Genomic DNA, 21,614 nt, shown 5'->3' on the forward strand with positions numbered 1-21,614 from the left:
CAAATAAATATCATCTGACACGATAGCTTCATTTTGTTTTGTTTGCATATCTTGTTTGAAACTCACTAGATTTATTGATCCTAATTCTATAGCAAATAGCAGAAGGAACCGTTGGTTACATATTTATTAAAATGATTAGCACAAGTAAATTCAACCGACTGGCACTTCTGAGTCTGCTCTTTTTAGTCACGTTGACAAAAGCAACTTGCACTACACGTTATGTCTCTTCATTAATTCATGATATAGACTGGAAGAGGGTAAAACATGAAATTTAGTTTACTTATCCACTATTACTTTTAAAAACATATCGTTTATATCTTATCATGATAATTTTTCGATTTCATATACGGTATGTTTAAAAAACAATTAAGCCTCCCTGTTGTTTAATTGGATCAATTTTTAGATGGGTTGTTGTTGTGTTTTGTGCATTTCATTTTTCTAAAAATTAGCTCGCACTTACACAAAAAAATGCTGCTTTCAAATAAAACTTAATTAGGGGATCGCTAATGTGTACTTTATGCCTTTTAAAAATTGTAAACATGTAGGCTTAAGAAAAAAAGCAAGAAGGTCAAGTCTTTCTCACCATCTCTGCCCGATTTATCTTCAAAATGCTAAAATAATCACTTATGTTCGTTAAACTCGGTTTAGCAGATAAATAAACTGCAGTTAAATAAACTGCAACCTGTAGCCCTTTCTGTGTTTTTACAGTATATATATAACCTTTTATCACAGGTTCAATCAAAAGCTCCTTGGTATGATGTTATCGATATTCCACGTCCTCTGGAACCTGTTGGATGTTGAATAATTTCACCGATGAAGGAAACATGCTTGTTATAACAACAGAGAACTTTAATGACGGGAGGCAAATAAATATTTAACGCTAAAAATGTCATATATATAGCAAATAGCATAAAAATATCAAACCTTAAATATCACGAAATGCATCTAGTGAACTCACTAGAAAGTCCACTTAACATAGCGGGTTAACGTGGGATGTCAATTTTTGATTACAATTACAAACCTATTTTACTCGCGTTATTAATTACAAATTTGTGTCATGAATTTGCACAACTATTGCATCTATAAAATTACTTTGACCGTGGAAGTAGGAAAACAAATACTGTATATAGGAATTTTTCATCTGCAGCGTTGAACGTACAACCCATCATTTCGAGATAACTCAGGATCAAAAAGGAGGAATTTACCATCTCAGAAGTAAGTAGACCAGCTACCCTATAGGGTAAAAACATCGTTTTTGACATAAATTTATCCACGGGAAATACATTTTAATCTAACATATATAATTTGGTTTCACTTTTATGTGTGAAGGAGGTTGCGTTTTTCCTATTTTTAATAACCAAATCTTTACTCTGGCTGTTCCGGTACTTTGTACTCATTCTTCGTGCAGAAAACGATGTTTACTTCCTTCCACTTACCACCTCCGTTATTTGTACATAAACGTTGTATATAGTTATAATTGCCAGCATGACAAATTGAAGATATTATTGTGCATAGTTCTCCATTCTTCAAGCTCCGTTAATATAATTTTCAACCATGAGTATCCTCTTTCAAGGTATGCACTATTGACTATATATTTATAGCACATTCTTCAAACACCAGAATTTGCTTACATTAACAGATTCTGACGTGGAAACTTTATGTTAATAAATTTAAGCTGATTTTAACACTGAAATTAAGAGTTTTTTGATATTTCGCAGGAAATGACTTTGTCGAGGTGTTTGATAGTTTAGGGGGTTCAGAGAAAAAGCAAAACACGATTCAACAAGGTTTGTCTACTATTTTTCTCGTTGGTTTTGTTTTATACCGATACATTGGTACTTAAATGAAACAGAATTAGATTAAACATACCAATCTGCAATCTATATACAGAATTAATTTAGCAAAGTACCGACATACAAATAACATTATAACAAATCTGATATATAAGTTGAATCTAGCTAAATACTTCCATACGCCAGAAATCTTCTCGAACAATTTAAATCTTTAATCTATCATCTTTGATACTTTTACTGCAAAACATGTCATTCTTTGGTTTCACGCAGAATCAGAAGATTTATCTTCAGAAGATACTTTCTTTTTAACCGACTACGACAATTTCTTCATTGCTATATACAAGTCCCATGCAGGTGTTTCTTCTTATTCATTTTATATCATTGCTACCTTACTTGCATCACTAGGTGTCTTGGGAACATTGTTTTAATTTAATTAATGACTTTATATTAGCATATGCACCTATTCGTTGGCTTGAAATTAACGATTTCTCAAATTTTGGATTCTATTTTTAGGCTCGCTGTATCGTCATAGTGAGTCGATTTGTAACTCCTACACCGCTTCTATATGATAATTTATTTTTGTAATATTGATATGGTTATTGTGCAGGTTGGACAATAATTGGTTATGTAAAAGCAAGAACTCCTCAAATTACTTCAAATCAACTTCAACTAATCTCAGATGTTCTGACCGAAAACGGACTCGAATCTCCAGTGATGACTTTGAAAAATTTATGCCTTCGGATGGAAAGTCGATTCGATGACCCTGCTGCCGTTGTTGTCGTCTGTTTTAAGAATTTTCAATTGAATTGTAAAAAATTTTCATTTGACTTCAACAAAATCATGTATACAGAAAAATACTATATTGAAAGGCACACTTCACCACCATCACTCACCTACTCTAGCCATCACTTTGTCCCTATAACCCAGCTGCCTTTTTAAGTAGGCTATATGTATTTTAAAATGTTCGTATTGTTTAAAATTTATCAGAAGGAGCGATTGCCGCATATTTTTGTTTTACGCTAACCATACGCCAGTATGACTTTGTTCATTCATTACATTGAGAATTGTCAATATATCGGTTTTCAACTGAAGAACACCCAATTATCAAATAAACTATTTACTGTATTATTCAGACATCAACTGATATAAGTCACAATAGGATATCAGACCAATACAGCGCTATGAAGTAAATTCAATCAGATCTCTGTTTTCAGTTAGTGCATAAGAGAAACCACAAATCTAAGTTTATTTTAATTCTCAACATTACTTAAGTTGTATAATACAAGTATGTCACGGCAGTTGAAGGTTTGTAATAATATAACCCAGGTTAGGAAATAGGCAATTCTCAACATACAACGAGCATCAAATCTAACTAACATATATAACATAAAACAGTGGGATTTTTTGTACGAAACCCCGCCACCAATGCAGAAATGTGTGAATTATTAAAAAATTATCCAGTTAGGATAATTCATAATAGGAATTACGAAATTTTTTTAGGTAAAAAAAGTATTTTTAGAAGTTGTTGTTAGTAGCCTTTTGTACAAAATATAATAGACTCGGGACTGACTTTCAATATCTGTTTCGACGGATGGGGAAACACCACTTTTGATACTGGGGATTACCCTACTGTGAGATTGTACTTTTCAAAATTGGTAGGTGCATGAGATGAGATGGATGTTTTTTTAGGTATTTTGATGGTAATATTAAAAAAGTTAGTTTATTTTTCATTTTTAATACCGACGTCACAAACAAACAAAAACAAGAGGGAAATCGTAAAGTTTAAGACTTCGCAGACACACAAAAACAATACAGCAATAACAGAATACGGTCAGACGGTAGAGCAAGACATAGGTAGATGGGTGAAAAACCTGTTTAGATGCAGTAGTTTAATGTTTAGATAATCCCTATACTCTGGAGCAGTGTAAATATGGAATGATAGATTGATAAAAGCAGACATAAATAAGTCAACACATTCTAGATCCTAAAATGTTGTCAAAACCAAACTACAAGACTAAAATATCACATGATCGATGCATACATTCTAAGGCAAACGTAAAAAAAACATTCAGTCAACTCAAAATATTTTTCTAACATTTCAATAAAAAAATGATTGATAGGATGTCAGCAGGTACACTTATGCAAAAATAGTCCATAATTTTGTTTATATGCTTACTCGTGCATTTTGGTTCAAGCAAGACCCTGCGCAAGCATCCATTGATATTTAATAATGTGCAAGGAGCTGCTATTTTGGGTTCTGCTTTGCTTACCCATATTTGGTCTGTAGGTGGTGGACATGGGATTTGAACCTGAGATGTGTAACCAGCGATGTCAAAGCAGTGCAGCTTAGACCTTTAACTTCAAGGCTATAACGCCTATTGAACTATTATTCCAATCCTATTCTTTCATTAGCCACTCTGTGACTCTGAGATGTGATCCGCTGCGGACTTCTCGAAAATATATCCACATCTGATAATGTCCAGTCTGATTGAGCTTCTATAATGAATTTTCAAATGTCACTCCTAAAACAGTAAATTATCATTAGAATTCCATTTGTCTCAATGTGTGAGAGAAGAAAGGTTATTGAAATAATGAGATAGCTGGGATACAGTAGGCAATATAATAGCCAAGATTTTGTTTTCCTGGATGAACATAAAAATAATAAAACAGATTAGTCATTTGATGCATCATGGTTCATGACCTCCCTTCTTGTTACCTTTATTGGTTGCCTGATTGAGTGTAGGTCGTGGGAGTTGACGTCAGCCTCCCTGCATGAAGACTATTTTTTTGAAGACAGATTTCTGTCTTTATTTTATAATTTCATATTGTTATAATACATAACGACAGTTCGATCACAGCATAAATAAAATGGTCAGGAGCTTCGGTGACGTGTGAGGGTCTTGCGTACTGACCAACACGATTCAATGTTTAAATATTCGCTGCACTGTATTTCTATGAAAATCTGTACTATTGTTCTTTTTTAATAGTTTTGTTGAAATAAAATCTCTTACACTCAGTCAAGCTGGGTTAATATTTGATCAAGTTTGCCAATTAGAACTTATTTTGCTTGAATCATAATATGAACAAGCACAGAAAAACTAACAAAATTTTTATTGCTATCTAAAAAATATCTTTAGTACACAAGTGTTGAATCTGAGAAGAATCTTCATGAAACTGATTTATCTGAACTCTCTATTTTGAATGTAAAACCCACCGATTATGGCACATCATTCAGGATATTCATCAAGAATTTTGGTATCAAATATTCCAAATAACTTTCCAAAATCAAAGCTTAAGTTGAAATTAGAAGAAGTTGGTGGTGCTGGCTGTATCAAAGACTATGAACAGCTCAATGATAACCTTGTAAAGATAACAGTAGTGGATATTAGAGGTACAAAATATGCATACTTGCTGAAATATACAAGTTGCTCAGTTTATTTCTTTTTTCATTCTGTTACATGTAGCAGTACCGAAGTGTGGTCGCACCTCAATGGGTTTAATGAACCCATGGGTTTAATGAACCCATGGGTTTAATGAACTTGCCTTACCCAAGGGGTTATGATTTTGTTATAATGAGTCCCCGTTTAGATTATTACAGACAATTCCAAAGGTAACAATTTTATATCATTTCAAATCATGACAAATATTTGACCTAAATCATGAATTCATTTTCAAGGTACCGGTAATATTATTTTTTAAGTTTTGTTTGAACAAAATTTTGTAAACATTTTTAAAATTAGGCATAAGATAATTTGGAATATGGCTTAATACTGAAACCTTTCGCATTCACAAAATTGCATGCATGTATAAGAAATTAGAGAATATATATATTATTTTTTTAGCCCAGCAAAAATTGCTGACCTCATCCATTTTTCTGACATTTGGTGGGCAGAAACATCAATTGAAATTAAAATATTTGGAGGAAAATAATGCGAATACAGGGATTCATACTTTTTTGGTATCTGAAGCATATCCAAAGCCAATACTGAACTACCTGAGTAAAAGCCCAAAGCACACTGAAGAATTCAAAAAAATGCTGCAACAATATAATTTGAAATTGCTGCATATATCATCTGAAAAGATTGAAGTTCAGGTATCGACTCTGCATATATCTCACCAATAATTAGAGTTAAATTATTGTATAAAAAGTTATATCATGGTTTAGTAAAAGCTCATGTTAACTTGAATTATGCAATTGAGATTTTGAGCTTTCAGTTTGTTTTTATTACTCAACAGCTCATTTTTAGAAGTCACAGATGTGGTTCACCTACCTTGATCATTGGGCTTTTTCAAAATTTGTCCCAAACTTTTTGACTCTATCTTATAAAATTTCAATAAACCTCTAATGAACAGATAAAATTGAACAATTTAATTATTCTACGAAAGTGACAAATTGTAGTGATGGCGTCCATTTAAAATTATTTTTTTTAAGAATACTGGAGAATTTCAATTTGTCAAAAGTGAAGATAATTGTGGAGAATGTATTCAAAGATTTCTCAACTTATATTCTACATGGAATGAGAAACTTGTAAATTGTTCTGGGGCTGATGTCAAACATATCAAAACGATCCGTGCAAAGTATAAAGAACAATGTTTCATTTGTTGGTTCAATGATTCATCAACTATTCTTGTCATTGGACCAAAGACTATTGTTGGAGAGGTTCAAAATTTGATAAAAACTCATTTAGAGAAATCACCCAAGAATATGTAAGTACCTCCTTGTGTCATTAATAATTGCTTTGAGAGGCTAATTTTTCTGATAGAGATAAGACAGATAAAGCAGTATGACAAATTGTGGTCTCTTATCCTATTATAATATCAAATCATTCCAGATGCCTGAGAATGGGTGATTTGGTAAAAAGCAATTCTCAGTAAAAAATATTGAGACAGTTCAGGATTTGTTTCTATCAATTCTTGATATTATATTTCTATACATGCAGTTGTTTTCATTAACATTATTAACAAGGTTTATTAATTGTTTTATGGCCACAAAATCCATTATTTTTGATCATGCATGGTCAACTTTGGAGGCATATATAAATTATATGTCATTGTCAACTACTATTAGCGATCATCTTGATTCGACTTGAAAATCACAACTTATTAAAAGACTGCAGAAAATCTGGAAACACAGTATAACATAGATGGCACTTAAATATGTTACCTAAACAAAATATCATTTTTGAAGCAGTTCAATGTATGATACATTAATAATCAGTCCATCATAAAAATGTAGACTTTTGGTATTTAACATTCGAGAATACAATGTAATGGTCATGCTTGGTATTATGCTTACTGTTATGCTACTATACAATTTCTTCTTCTCACCTAGTTTGAAAGAGATCAACGCAAAATTGGATCTCGTCTGTTTCTCAACTTATAATTGTGGTGCATAATAATATGTAGCAGAATAATTTTATAGCTTTTCAAAATATAAACTTAACCAATAAAGTAAAGCGTCACTGTTAAAATGTATTGCAAAAATATATTTATTGATATTTTTATTCAGGCCACCTCCTGCAAATCCCACTGCACATCCTTTTAATTATGAAGATGATGAACCTGCAATCATGCGCTTTGTCTCACATGCGAAAACTTACAAGGATCAGTTGTCCTTATGTTTAACTGGTTTAGCCAATGTCAAAATTGTTATAAAAGATAAAACTTTAACAGTTCATGTTTCTCCTACCCAGGTAATATTAAAGTAAAATTTGTAAATTTGTTTCCGTTTATAATATTTTACAAATTTTATATTACAGATGTCACATGCAAAACTACATATAGATTTCGAAAATGAGTGCAGAATGAAGTTAAAGCGATTTTTTATGCAGTTTACTGTGTGGAAAGGAAAAGTTGATCAAGCTGTGATAGCTAAACAAAGGCCTTACAAACCTGATTTATTTGAAACCAAAAACTTTCAAGATCATTACGTGCAGTGGTTTCTGAATACAGGTGTTGTTAATGTTGTTGGCACTTCTTCGCAAGTACAACACTATCGAAGCCTGATGGAAAAATTACTAGGTGCTTCAACAATACATTCATCAGCAGATAGTCAATCTTCTTTGAGGTAAAACCTTTCACTTCTTATGTTATTATTATTTTTTTGAATAATTGACTATATTCAGTAATCTTACAATGCGATTTTCTAGTATATGTATGTATGTTTATTCGTCTCGTAATAGGGTTAAAAAAATAAATGAACGATTATTATTATGTAAGACAGGATGCATGCACAAGACCGTACTGGCCTAAAACACAAATGTGCGGCATGCACCCTTTTTAACAAATATAAAACAAAAAACATTAGATTAAATATGTATAGTATGGTCCCTTATATAGACAGTTTTGCAAGGTGGGGCAATGGGTCGTTTGGTGTGGTGAAAGTGGTAAGGGTGGAGTATACAAAACTGTTTGTACAGGGGAGTTTATAAGACAAGACAATATATATAAATAGAGACAACACAACACCAAATAAACATATACATAACAATGGAATCAAAATTTAGGCGCAAATACAGCGCCTAATACAATACTATTGCTATTGTTACTGATTAAATGGTGTTTATGGTTTTATTCATTTCTAGACAAATTATTCATTCTGTTATTGCATATGTTGATTTTGGTTTACTAGAGCTGCTTCTATGACCATGGTACAATTTGATACAAAAGACTATAAACCTGCAGTATTGAAGTTTGTTTACAACGACGCTGATGCCAAAATAAAACTTGGACTTTGTTGTGGTGAACTGGCAGAAGTGTCAATCACCAATGATAAAGGGCAGATTAAAGTTCACATTACTTTCAGAAAAAAGGTTTTGTATTCTCAATGACTAGTTCTATTTATAATAGGCTTTGCAAGTGAAAATCTGTTGTAATTTTAATATTTACACCTAGCATACCAGTGATGTTGACAAATCGAGGGCTTGGGAACAAGTTGGCAACTACTTTGACCAATTTTCAGCAGAAACTAATAAATATAATGTCAATAAAATGGAAAGTGTCATGGAAGAATTTCCTAAATTATTTTGTAAAGAACCTGGTGTTTTTGTGCAGGCTTTCCCTAGTACTGGGACAATAAAATATGCAGGTGAGTTGAAAATCGCATTTTACTACCTTGTAACATTTTCGACTTTTCATTTTATATATGCTGCTCTAAGAATATTTTGATTAACATTCTGACATTTTTCATGTTGAGTACCGTAGTATTTTTTGAACGAAAATAACTATCTCTGTGCGATCAAATTCTCTTGTTGTGTCTGAAGAAAGACTTAATGGAAGATCGCAATAAAGCATTCATTTCTGTAGAAAAAGATTAATTATTATATATTTATATGTGGTCCGAAAGTGTTACTAAATTAAAATAAGGAAAGCTATTTTTTCATATATCCTCACTTCCTTTCTACATATTCTATCTCATTTTTTTCTGTTGATATACTACATGTTTAGTATGTATTTTAGTTCATAGATCAATAGTCACTGCCTTTACCTCTTGAAAACCATTTCCTAGTTTTTTAATTAAATCAGGCCAGATTATTTAATATTTCTGTTATAATTTTTTGAGTGATTGCATTTCAAGGATAATGATTAAATGAAATATTATCAGCTGAAGTTTTTATATTAATGTGTGATGGAATTTTTTTTACATTTCCCAGGTTTGAAAGAAAAAGTAGAAAAAAGAATTGAAGACATAGATTTTGAAATAAAAAGTGAAAAAAGAGAAGAGCGCATTTTATCTGTAGATGTATTCATGTAATATTTTTCTTTATTTACTTGGTAGAAACGAAGCAATACAAATTTGATTATTTGTTTTAAAGTATTGTGCAATGTTTATATCATTTGTCTTAAAGTAAGCACTGAAATATTTGAATCAACATTCAATGTTGATTTTGATGTTCACATATACCGTACTCGTGATTTTACAGAATATTTTCTTCCTGTTTGTGCTCTTTCACAGTTACATTTGTGAGGTTAAAATATTTATTGCATTACATTTAAGTACAGCCATCCCACCACGGAAATTATTTGAAAAATTGTGCATTTTCTCATCTATCATAAAGAAATTATCTATTTATATATATATTATCTTATCTATTCTATTCAAACCTTGTGCCAGATCTGGAGATGACTATTGAATTTGCCTAACACCTAATTTACATTCTTAACACTTGAGAAGTATTAATATACAAAAATCATTGAATATATACAGGGTGGTAAAAGAAGTTACGCAAAATTGAGGTAAAATTTTTCGTCATGGCAACGTTCAAAATGTAACTGTTAAAAAGCGTCAGTCATGAAATGTTTAAATGGCATTTCACCCTAATTCAATACTGTTAAAAGGTGTCAGTCGTTAAATGTTTGTAGTAAAATTTCATCTGAACTTATGTTAATTTTACGTTACTTTTATAACACCCTGTATATATTTTTTTTTCGTGAAAATTCTGTCACTCTGCATGTATGAAACTGGATGCTGTTGGGTTTAAATTACTTATTCATGAGGTTAAATAATATCACTTATTTTGTGTACAATATTTTGTTACATTCATGCAGTGCGCAAAGGGAATGTGATCTTTGGAAAAAAACTGAGCAGAAATGCAGCTATAAAGGACATCGTGTATCTATTGAACCTTCTGAAGAAGGGAAAATTATATACAAAGGAGAGTTGAACACAATACAACTTGCTAGAGAAATTTTAGGAGAGCTATCCACGGTTTGTCATTTATTTTCACTTTCTTTATACATTCATATTTTTGAAGATTGTTTCAAAACTGTTCTCATCATATATAATAATTCATTTAACTTCTCATGCATTTTCAGAAAACCTATCAAAGACCAGTTGAAGGCCTTACATCAGATCAGTTGACATTTCTCAAAAAATGTGGAAATTCCCAGCAAAATAAAAATATTCTTGATGGCTTATACGAGCAATTCAAAAAGGAATATGTTAAAGGTTGAGGGAACTTATTATTTATCACATTATCTTGGATTCCATTTTAAATATATATAGTTTTCTACCATAATTAAAATTTTAAATTTCACAGGATCTTTAGCCTTTGGAGATTCTGAAGTTAGTTTGGTTGCTGTCAATGATGTCCATTGGCAAAAGGCAAATGGACTTTTGAAGGAAACTATAGTGGAATTCGATATATCGCCTGCTGAATATCAGAAAGATGCCCCATTTTCTGAAGTGGTTGCTAACTTGAATAAAGCTTTCAGAGATAAAATTGTTCATTTGAAATTGGAGGTAAGGCATGTTGTGTGATGAATGTAATATGGATGATCAAACTTAATTGAATATTTAAATTTATTTTAAATAATATATATTTTATATAGTAAACTCTCGAAAAAATTTGGAGGTCAGTTATGTTCTGTTAATTACAGAAACTAGAATAAAATTACTACTATAAAATACTACAATAAAATTATACTAATATGGATGTGTGTTTCAATCTTATAGCATGCCAGTTTAGATAAACAACCATTTGTAACCTATATCAGTGGCTTCCATTGTAATATGCAATATTTTGTAAATCTTACTTAGTTACTTTTACTGATTTGTGAGAAAACGAAGGTTTTCACGTAATCTCAAGCTGGCATCAAGAAAAGTGCTTTAATATATATTATGTAGATAATCTATTGTAGTATAGTTGTTTTATTGCACTAGATTGGTCACAGCAAAACTTAAATTTATTTGCTGTGCACTATTATTCTTCATGTTTATGTATGCTCTGAAGCCTAGGAAGTATATTTGGTCGAGTATTATATTCTTCACATTGAATTTATTTCAGCGAGATGCAAGAAAAATTACTGTGTTTTGCTTCAACTTCCAACATGCACAAATGAGGACGGAGATGATTGAAACAATAAAACTGATGGGTGATATGAATAACAAGAATGAATTTTACCCCATGTCAAAAGAAATTGCTGTACATGTCATCAACCATTGTAAAATCAACAAAGCAAAGTCTGTTAAATTAGTGACAGAAAGTACAAAAACTGGATTGCTTGTCACATTTGCACAAGAGGACATTGATACGGGTATGTATGTTGTTATTTCTTCTATTTGTCAAACTAATTATTCTGATTGATCGATAAATATTTGTCAAGCCTCACACTTTTGTGAATAAATATTTTAATGGAAAATCATAGTTGTTGCATGTATTTGTTTTATTTGGTTTGGCTTTGTTGTAATATCATTCAATTGCTACGATACAACCTACTCTATCACAAATTATTACTCTATTAAACTTGTAATATCATGGATTCAGATAAATACTACTTAAATTTACCAGCTTGAATTAAAATGTACTAAAAACATTTCTTGATGTTTACTAATTTTGCAATGATCAAGTAATCATATAATTAATTACTTGAATCAATGCTAAACTGAAGATATATGTTTTATCTATTCTATTATAATTGTTGACCAAATTTTTGTTTGAAATTTAGAAATGAATAAGTTTTAATTAGTCATACATACTTCATTGTCTGTGAGCTCTTACTCGTAGATAAAATGCTGAGCTAGTGTCAAAACTGAAGTAATTTTGTATAACAATATTTTTATTGGATCTCCTTTGTAGGAGACCCTTATTATCGGTCATTCTGTATGTCTATTTGTCTGTCTTTTTCGTCTAGCTGTAGCGCCCAAATGGCTAGATAGATCTGGATGAAATTTTTCATGTGGGTTATCCTGTCACCCTAATATTATGTGTTTTACCCAAATTCACGATTGATGTTTCATTTTCATTGTTGCGAAACAACTCGCAGATCCATAAGATTTTTCCAGTTATCTTATATTATGTTGTGCTAATGATTTGGTTTCTGCGAGACTAACTACCCATCCTTCTTCTATGCTTTTGTGCCGGCGGATCCGTATGCATATAATGCAAGGATGCTGTAGCAAGAGTAAAAATGACGAACTTAAGTGATTCAAGAGTCTTGCTGCACACTAACACAAATATATTTCTGTAACGTTTCGTCTGACCAAGGTCAGACTTCTTCAGACATACTATAACAAGAAAAGCGGTTACATACATATTTAAACAATCAGTATAAGAGTATGGGAGTTACGCATGTTAAATAATCAATAAAATCAGTGAATTCTTGAATAAATAACAGCGGGTGACTGAGATGAGATGACATTGATGAGCTCTCTCTCTCTTTGTTATATATTGAACAATTGAAGTCCAAATTAAACAATGGTGTTTTGTGTTTCTCAGCACTGGATGATGCTGACCAGAAAAGTCGTCTTCGAGTCAATTATAATATATTGATTGTTTGTCTGTTGATGACATATCTGGCCATGCATGATCCAACCCTGAGAATAACATTAAATACAAAGGATGAGTTTCACAATGAATGAAAGATTAGTAATTGCTTTAAACTTATTCATTCCTTGTGGCTCATGTGTCCCGAAGAGATGAATGAGATAAGATTCTTTGTTTTTTCTATAAATGTGTTCATGGAATAGTTTTTCAATGCCAATGACACTGAAGTCTTTGAGTGAATGTGCCGGTTGGCTGAAATGGGCACCTACAACTAAATCTTTGTTTTGGATTTTAATACTTCTGATATGTTCACTTATTCTATATTTTATATGTCTTCCCGTTTCTCCTATATATTGCATGCCACACTTTTTGCAGCTTATTAAGTATATGACATTCTCCGAGTTGCAAGTAATTTTCTGATCAATTTTCATTTCTACGTCCTTGTGTCTGCTTGTTGCAATTTTTCTTGCTTCGGAATGTTGGTAAGTGCTGCATGACTTCCTGCCACATTTGAAAAATCCAGGATTCTTTTTGACTGGTGTTTCTGATTTCAATCTTGCTCTGACTAATCTGTCTCTTAGAGTAGGGCACTTGCGGTGAGATAGTCTTGGTGGCTTGGGGAAAATTTCTTTTAGTCTTTCGTTGTTGTCCAGAATATATTGGTAATCTGAAAAAATTTTTCGGATATTTGGTTGGGTCGGGTGATAACTTGTGATGAACAGTAGCAAGGTTTCTTTTTTACTTTCAGTTTTTGGGGTTAAAAGTAGTTTTCTATCAAGTTCTTTTGCATATTGTATCGCATCGTCAATTAGGGCCTCAACTATCAGCGGAGATCCTGGGTGCCTACCAGCTTGTTCAAATATATGTTCATTGGAAACGATATCTCAACTTTTAAATACTGGTATATATATAGGTCTGATTTTTATTATAAGATTGGCTCTGTTGTGTATGAGCCTCGATATTAACATGGAATTTGATCAGATATTTAACCTAGTCACACATGATATGGCACTACAACCGTTAATACCGCTTCGGAAACAAAGTCTATTAAGGAATATGTTAAATATTTTTAACCTTACTAATGACATTCATGCATCTTATAATGGAATTGCTTTTCAGTTGATATCGAGTTGGAGGACTTGGAAAAAGAGATTGAAATAAAAAAAAATCAAATCATTGGCTATGCTTTGTATGAGTATTTATCTGGAGATGGTAAAGCTAGTCTGCAAATGACAGAGCACGAGACAAAATGTTCAATAATTCTGAATCCGATAGGACAAGTTAGTTAATTTTGTTATTGCCTGTCTTAGTCCATAACTATATAAATAAAGAAAATCTTCAAATGGTTTCTGTAAACTACTCAGAAGGATGGTAGGTCTTAATATATAGCAGAGTAATGTAAACTAACCAAACAATTCCCTGTCAAGCAGAGTCTATAACAAATTTTAAATTAGATTCTATTATTCTATATACCACAGTCCGAAACAAATTGAATATTTCAATACATTCGAAATTCCTTATATTCAATACAAAAAATGTATGAATTTAGAAAAAATTTAGAATAGTTTTATTTGAAATATTCCATATCTCATATACTTTCTCAGAATGTATTCGTAATAATGAAATATTTGGTTTTGGCTATCCTTGCTACACCAACTATTTCAAATTACTATAAACTATCTCACCTGTCTTATTAAAAATGTCTTGGTATATCAATGAAAAAAGACCGATAGGCCGCCCTTGCATCACCGTTACTATCTCGATGTGGTGCGACATTGGTAATTGGCAGGGAGTTTGTTGGCCAGGTAATCACTTAAAATTTCCCACTGTCAATGTATCCATTGTTGATCACCATAATATTATTATCTAGCAACTGATAAAAAACCATTTGTCAGAGTACAAAATTGTCAATTTTTCCATTTATTCTTTCAACAGAAAAATCATAATAGTTTGGTATCTGTCAAAATTGGTGATATTGTTCATGAAAAATGTGACGCGATTGTCATTAGTACAGGAAAAACAATAACCTTTTCAGGTGAGATTCTGTGAAATCTATGCATTTGGTAATAATTTATTGCCTTGAATCTAGCTTTTTCAATTTGCTGAAAACCAATGTAACAACTTAGTTCTATATTTACATCTTCTCAGCTTGTTCCCAAAACCGTCCTTGTACTTGGAATGTGAGAGAAGTCATATTTAACTTGGTAGTTAGTGGTTACTTTTTCGATTTTTTCACACTTTCTCGCCACCCATTGGTTTTGAATCGAGCTTGTAATCAACAATGTGCATGTAATGTTATTACCACTTTCACTGCATACTGTGTGGCACAATTTGTTTACTCGTATCTTACATCGATAATCTCGTAGTTAAAAATTTGTTGGACGGACAGCTGAAATTTGTTTGTACATTTTGTGTTTGTCTGTCATAATTTTGCTCTAGATTTCTTGCTGTTGTCTATCAAGTGCAATGTATGTGTTTTACCAGTATATCACTATAAATGCGATACATATCAGGAATTGATGTGCGTAGTAAATGCAGATACAACCATTGAATTTTAAATTTTCTTGTTGAAGGTCAAGTCTCAATAGCTCTCAAAAGGAAGTTTGGAGCTGATCTAATGCATCTTGTTCTTGAAAACGTTTCTTCGATTATTCAAGATCAACTTTGTGTTTGTCCTACAAATGGTCTGTTGCCATGGAAATATATCTTCTGCATTGCAACCCCATCTGATAAGAATGAACTAACGAAGGCAATTTTGGACCTATTAACAGTAGCAGACAGGTTTTGTCTCCAAAGCTTAGCTCTGCCTACGATTGGGACAGGTGAGACATATTTGGCTATGCAACTCACAACAGTACTTGACCTTGGGTTAACAAAACATATTTCAGGTAATATGGGATTGGATTCTGGAGTTGTTGCTTCAAGCATGAAAGAGGCATTCTCACAGTTTGTAGCCGAAAACAAAGTCTTGAAAGATATCAGGGTTATAGTTTACGAGTCATCTCAATTATTTGTATTTCAAGATGTAACATCAAAAGGTAGGTATAATTTATTGAATTGTTATGATTTCTAAATGTTGGTATATTTAGTGATAAATATGTAATTGATTTTGTATTTAGGTCTAACCAAGTCAACAGGAATTGCTGTGAAGATTTATGGAAACAGTAAAAAAAATGTAGATGAGGTAAGTTGAGACTGTCAAGTTCAGAAAAATTTACAATAAACTCTGAGTTGGAAAATCTTTACTCTGAGTTTCAGTAGAAACTTTCAACTCCAACTGCATAGCCCTGGATATAATTGTAATAATTATGTTTCATAGATTAGTTTATACCTTATATTGTTATTTTCATGTAATAGCTAAAAGTCCTGTGATCAAATTTCTTTTGTGTCATGGTCAAAGTAGTTCTGTTATGCTTTTACGAGATGTTCTAACTGCAGGGTTTGTCACTGACAGTTATTTAAATGAAGAAACTTCTGGGTATACCGAATTTTTATTTTATTTCTTAAAAACAAAATCTCATGACCAAGTTAATAATAAAGAGCTTTCACTTACGATATTTCTCTAACATAGAATAAAATTGGAAATCCTGAGATATCTTTGCTTGATGTTTCTGTTTTTACAATTTTCACAGGCCTATGAGAAACTTCAAGAAGTTTGTGATAAAAGCATTAAAACTTCCATTATCAAAAGCACGCAACAAAATTTTTACAGTTTTGAAAAATCAGAGCTACAAAAAGTTTGTGACAATAATGATGTTTTACTTGAATGGAAGCGAGCCACGTAAGTACATACATATTTCAGCTCAAAATTTGCAGTTACTTTTTGAACTGCTGGCTATACCTAACATGGGGAATTGATGTACCGGTAGGTAGGCACCAGAGGTTTTGACATGACAGAAACAACTCGGGCGTGAGAACTGCTATGGATGTACAATTAGAGAATAAGATTTAGCAGAGAATTTGTTTGAATTTCTATCAGAAAAGCATACAGTTGGATTTCATTGATATAAAATGTAGAAATCTTTAGATTTAATCTGTATATTTCTTATTGTATAAATTCTCATGTGCGCTATTGTGAGGCAAAATTAATGAAATAACTATAATGTTGATTTATCAGTTTATTTATTTGTTTATCAACTATTTTATCGTTTGTTATGTTGATTGCGTAGTCAAAATAAACTCATACTTACTTGAACTTATATCAACAATTTGATCATTTTTTCATGGTTTGCACTATTCAATATACCCATGTTGTCATGTTACAATTAGTTTTCAATATTCAAACGTTTTGTTGTGTTTTGTATGAATTCAGGTTTGTCGAGGAATGCCATATTCAAGGTCTACAAGTTAATGTCACAAAAACTGAGGATATAATTAACAAGAAACTGGAAGCAGGTATCAACACACTTTGTTTTGAATTTGATATTACATAAATCATCCACATTTCAAACAAACAAAACCTGTAGTTTCATCTTATTTTTTAATCCATCTTTATTTAATACAGAGTATCCTCACAACTGGAGTTCAATGCCAAGTGATACGAAATGTATTCGAATCCAACTGAATAAATATTCGCCTGAATATCTTGAAGTAAAACAGAAATTTGAAGAAAGTCGACCATTATATTCCAAATTGATTAAGGTGAGCTTAGTTCATTCTCGGTTCCTCATTTTTTTTCTGATGATTATTCTGATGATTACCATAATTGGACGGAAGAGGTCGTCAGAAGTCTATTACATTCAATTTATCTACCTAAATTTTGTTATATTTTGTGTAAGTTGTCCACAGATCCCTTAAAAAGCATTGCCCGATTCTGAATCGTGTTTTTTGTATTCTTGTAGTAATATTTTTTATTTTTTTTGGTGGGCGGGCGCGTACTTTTACGTTTTTTAACTTTATTTTAAGTTATGCTCGCCTTCCAGGTATCTCTGCATTTTGTTTGTTTGTCCAGTTTTTGTGTTGTTTTGTTTTTATGTCAGAGTACCGAAATAAATGATTGATTGATTGATTTTAAATCAGTTTGAAATGCTTCTTTTTATCATTGCGAGAAACAGAGTATGTCAGCACAGCGGCAAGAATATAAACAAAATAAGAATAACATACGTACAGTGAAAGTACAGTATGATTTTACATCAAAAAATGTTTAGTTAGATCTAATGGTTGCAGCTTGCAAATAAGACTATTCAAGAAATCGTTAATCAATAGTATGAACAGTTAAGGTCCAAAAACTGAGCCCTGAGAAACACCATGGAACATTTGGAACGCTGACAACTAATAGAGACGGTGCATTTTCAGTATTACAGTAATCTAATGGATTGATAATTCCAAATATGTCCATTTTTTGATTACTTACGCAAAAATTTCCATTATTCTTCATCTTTTTATTGTATTATTTCAGATTGAACGAGTTCAAAATAGATTTTTGTATTCCCAATTCAAACATCTTGAAAATGATAAAAAAGCGGAGTATTCTGGTAGGAGCATGATAATTACCAGGCAGTTGTTTCATGGAACTTCTGTAGACAAGGTTGATAAAATTTGTGCATCTGGATTCGACAGAAACTTTGCCGGAGAGCATGGTAAAAAAGGCCATTGATTATTAATATTTTTAATAAAAAATAATAAGCATCTGACCATATTGTTGCACAATGCCTAAAATGAATCTCATGCCTTAATGTATGTTTCAAGATGTAGTTGTGTTGTTTCATATTAGAAATTGGCTTCCTAATTCCATAGTGCGAATAATATGGACGAATGCCCTGTGAATTTGTTATTTGGGTACCTTCATCTGGTGATAGGAGAAATTGTCGATTTCAATATATATTCCTATACTTTATGTAAAAGAGTGATTTGTATCAAATGGTATTACTGGAATAAATTTTCCAATTTTTAGGTACAGCATATGGGCGCGGTATGTATTTTGCAGTCAAGTCTCAATATTCTGTGAGATATTGTAAAGATGTTACAAAATATATGTTCCTCTCAGAAGTAATAACTGGAGATTATATTCTTGGAAATTCAACATACAAGGCTCCTCCAGAGAAAAGTCAATCTACAAGATATGATAGTTGTGTAGACAATCAATCAAACCCATCTATCTTTGTGGTTTTCCCAGATCCAAGTGTTTATCCATCATATGTCATTACTTTTCAGTAATATTGTTGTGTATTCGTTTTAGACAACTAACAGTTGTAAGTAGCTATGTATCTATATCTATAACATAAGCATAGGTTAAATCTCAAAAATATATAATATCTTAATATGATTACCCCACATAATAATCAAAATGAAAATGATTGTCACGGCCAATAACAACATATGCGATGATAATACACACATTACAGAGTAGAAATTAATCATATATGAAGAAATACTTACATAAAGAGAAATTACTCCTCAGTCGGGGATGAGGGCATTCGTATACTGCAAGCCCAGAATTGAAACTTCTTGTACGTTTGAAAATAGCGCCTTGATTTATTCACCTTATATAAACATTGTAGAGATGTAGGTCATTTGCATCGAATGTAACCCATTATGATGCAATCGCATATAGTACCAACAGCGAAGATTTGCTAATTCTTCCCACTCTTCCTTGTACATTATGGTTTGTGCAGCATGGTTGAGTAAATTTTAAACTTGAGTTGCAATATTTATTGTACTTATTTTGAATGATAGATTGAAATATAAAACAGCATAAAAAAGTAAGTAAGGCATTCCCCTTATTCTAATTTATTAGTCACACACATGCCTAACTAGACATGATACTTCAGACTAACAGGTTCTATAACTCAGTAACTTGTTTACTAACAAAGATTGTACAAATGAGCACTGAGTGTTCTCTACATTCCTATTCTGTCATCGGGTCGATTTCAGTGCCATAATATTTTGACCAAATTTTTAAATCTTTATATAAAAATGTGAGACAAACAGTTCAAGTTCTTGCGTGCTTTGTATGTTATGTAACCACTGTTGAATGTATGATATGCAACCAATCAACTTTCTCAACCTACTCTTCAATATTTTATTTGTCAATTTTATGTATTGTAGCATTCAACAATTCGTGTAGTGTATAAAATACTTATGCCTAAACACATACATCGTGCCTGTTCATGTTATCTCATACGAAGATTTCTATTCAGTTACATACAAAATAAGGTTTTAAAAATAATAAATACTGGCTATTAAGATAAGAGCAAGGGTGCCTGACAACTTAACATATCTTCAAGTTCTATGTTTTATTTACCACTTTTATGTATTGCAGTATTTAGATTACTTCATCCATATACACTTATAATCTCGTTTGTTCCCATTTTTAATCATGATAGTTCAGTTTATTTACATGCAAAATAATGTTTAAAAGGCAATAAAGCTAACTGATTACCTTTTGTTGTGAACTGTGTATTTCCGAATTGCTGCTACCACGTGAGAACACAGTATTGGTAAATATTCGCTTCATTCTCTATGTTATAACTTACCTGACTGTGGTAGCTGACCACGCCCGTGTTTTGAAATGAGTGGATCTTTTCTTTTTTTTACAAAGCCTTCGCCAACGGTCAAAATAAGAAAATTAGTAATTATCCAGCAAGGATTAGGATTGCAGATACCACTGGAAATTCAAATTTGTCAAATCATTCCTAAGCCTAACCCGAACTGGACAATTACTAATTTGTTATTTAAAAATGTGACTGGGGTGGTGTTTTTTTTTCCAAATCTCACATTTTTGCATTAGTGACGGGGGCTTTGTACAAAAGCCGTGAATTTCGTGGGCCCGTATAAAATCACGGGTGTGTATTAGTTCTCGAACTGACAAAAAGAGAAACGACGGGATGCAGTTTTTCTGCTACTTGAAGAAAAACTCCAATCACAGGTTTGCATTAGGAGTTGAGAATTATGAAATGTTGTTGAAACACTTACAAACGATGACACGAAAAACGGCAGACTTTTTCATCTTTCGGAATTTTAGTGCAGATTCGTCAGAACCTATTGCCCACATTGCAAATAAAATGCAAGTCGACAATACCTTTTATACTGCATAAAATTTTTACTCGTGTGTCATCGTTGTTTTTCTGCTACTTAAAAAAAACTCCAGTCACAGGTTTGCAATTGGAGTTGGAAATTATGAAATGTTGTTGAAACGATGACACGAAAAACGGCAGACTTTTCATCTTTCGGAATTTTAGTGCAGATTCGTCAGAACCTATTGCCCACATTGCAAATAAAATGGCGCTAAACAATATTGGCGCTAAACGAAGTTCCATCATTCCGTTTTTAGAAATCTGTATTTTTGCTATTCCTATTTTTCATATCTTTATGCAATTTAAACGGCAATAACACTGCATATCGTGTGTTGTTAGTCAGACAACTTTTGCCATTACTGTTTTTCATATTTATATGCATTTAAACGGCAATAACACTGCATATTGTGTGTTTGAGTCGAACAGATTTCGAGGCTGGATGTAATGCGTGAATTCCCCCCATGTATCGTTTACAAGTCGTTGGTCGCTTCACGAGTACGAACTTACAAAAATGACGTTGCGAGCTTGCGGGAAAAGTGTTT

General features: G+C 32.1%; 1 protein-coding gene and 1 long non-coding RNA gene across 2 annotated transcripts; both read left to right on the plus strand.

Moving 5' to 3' along the window:
- The first annotated feature begins 74 nt into the window (after nt 1–74).
- Nucleotides 75–2,350, plus strand: LOC144422259 (uncharacterized). The gene is made up of 3 exons (XR_013475245.1): nt 75–257; nt 733–1,787; nt 2,064–2,350. It is a non-coding gene; the product is annotated as an uncharacterized LOC144422259 (long non-coding RNA).
- Nucleotides 2,351–2,396: 46 nt separating this feature from the next.
- Nucleotides 2,397–20,434, plus strand: LOC144422257 (uncharacterized). The gene is made up of 22 exons (XM_078112255.1): nt 2,397–5,184; nt 5,636–5,886; nt 6,226–6,500; nt 7,303–7,486; nt 7,553–7,860; nt 8,425–8,605; nt 8,688–8,880; nt 9,446–9,542; nt 10,341–10,500; nt 10,608–10,740; nt 10,832–11,034; nt 11,579–11,828; nt 14,177–14,337; nt 14,993–15,092; nt 15,631–15,879; nt 15,946–16,095; nt 16,177–16,241; nt 16,690–16,838; nt 17,370–17,452; nt 17,562–17,698; nt 18,456–18,636; nt 18,951–20,434. Exons 1-22 carry the CDS (start codon nt 5,013–5,015, stop codon nt 19,211–19,213), a joined length of 3,945 nt encoding a protein of 1,314 aa, XP_077968381.1. The 5' UTR covers nt 2,397–5,012; the 3' UTR covers nt 19,214–20,434.
- Nucleotides 20,435–21,614: the final 1,180 nt, after the last annotated feature.

This window comes from Styela clava, chromosome 4 (genome assembly GCF_964204865.1).
Source record: "Styela clava chromosome 4, kaStyClav1.hap1.2, whole genome shotgun sequence".
Lineage (NCBI taxonomy): Eukaryota > Metazoa > Chordata > Ascidiacea > Stolidobranchia > Styelidae > Styela > Styela clava.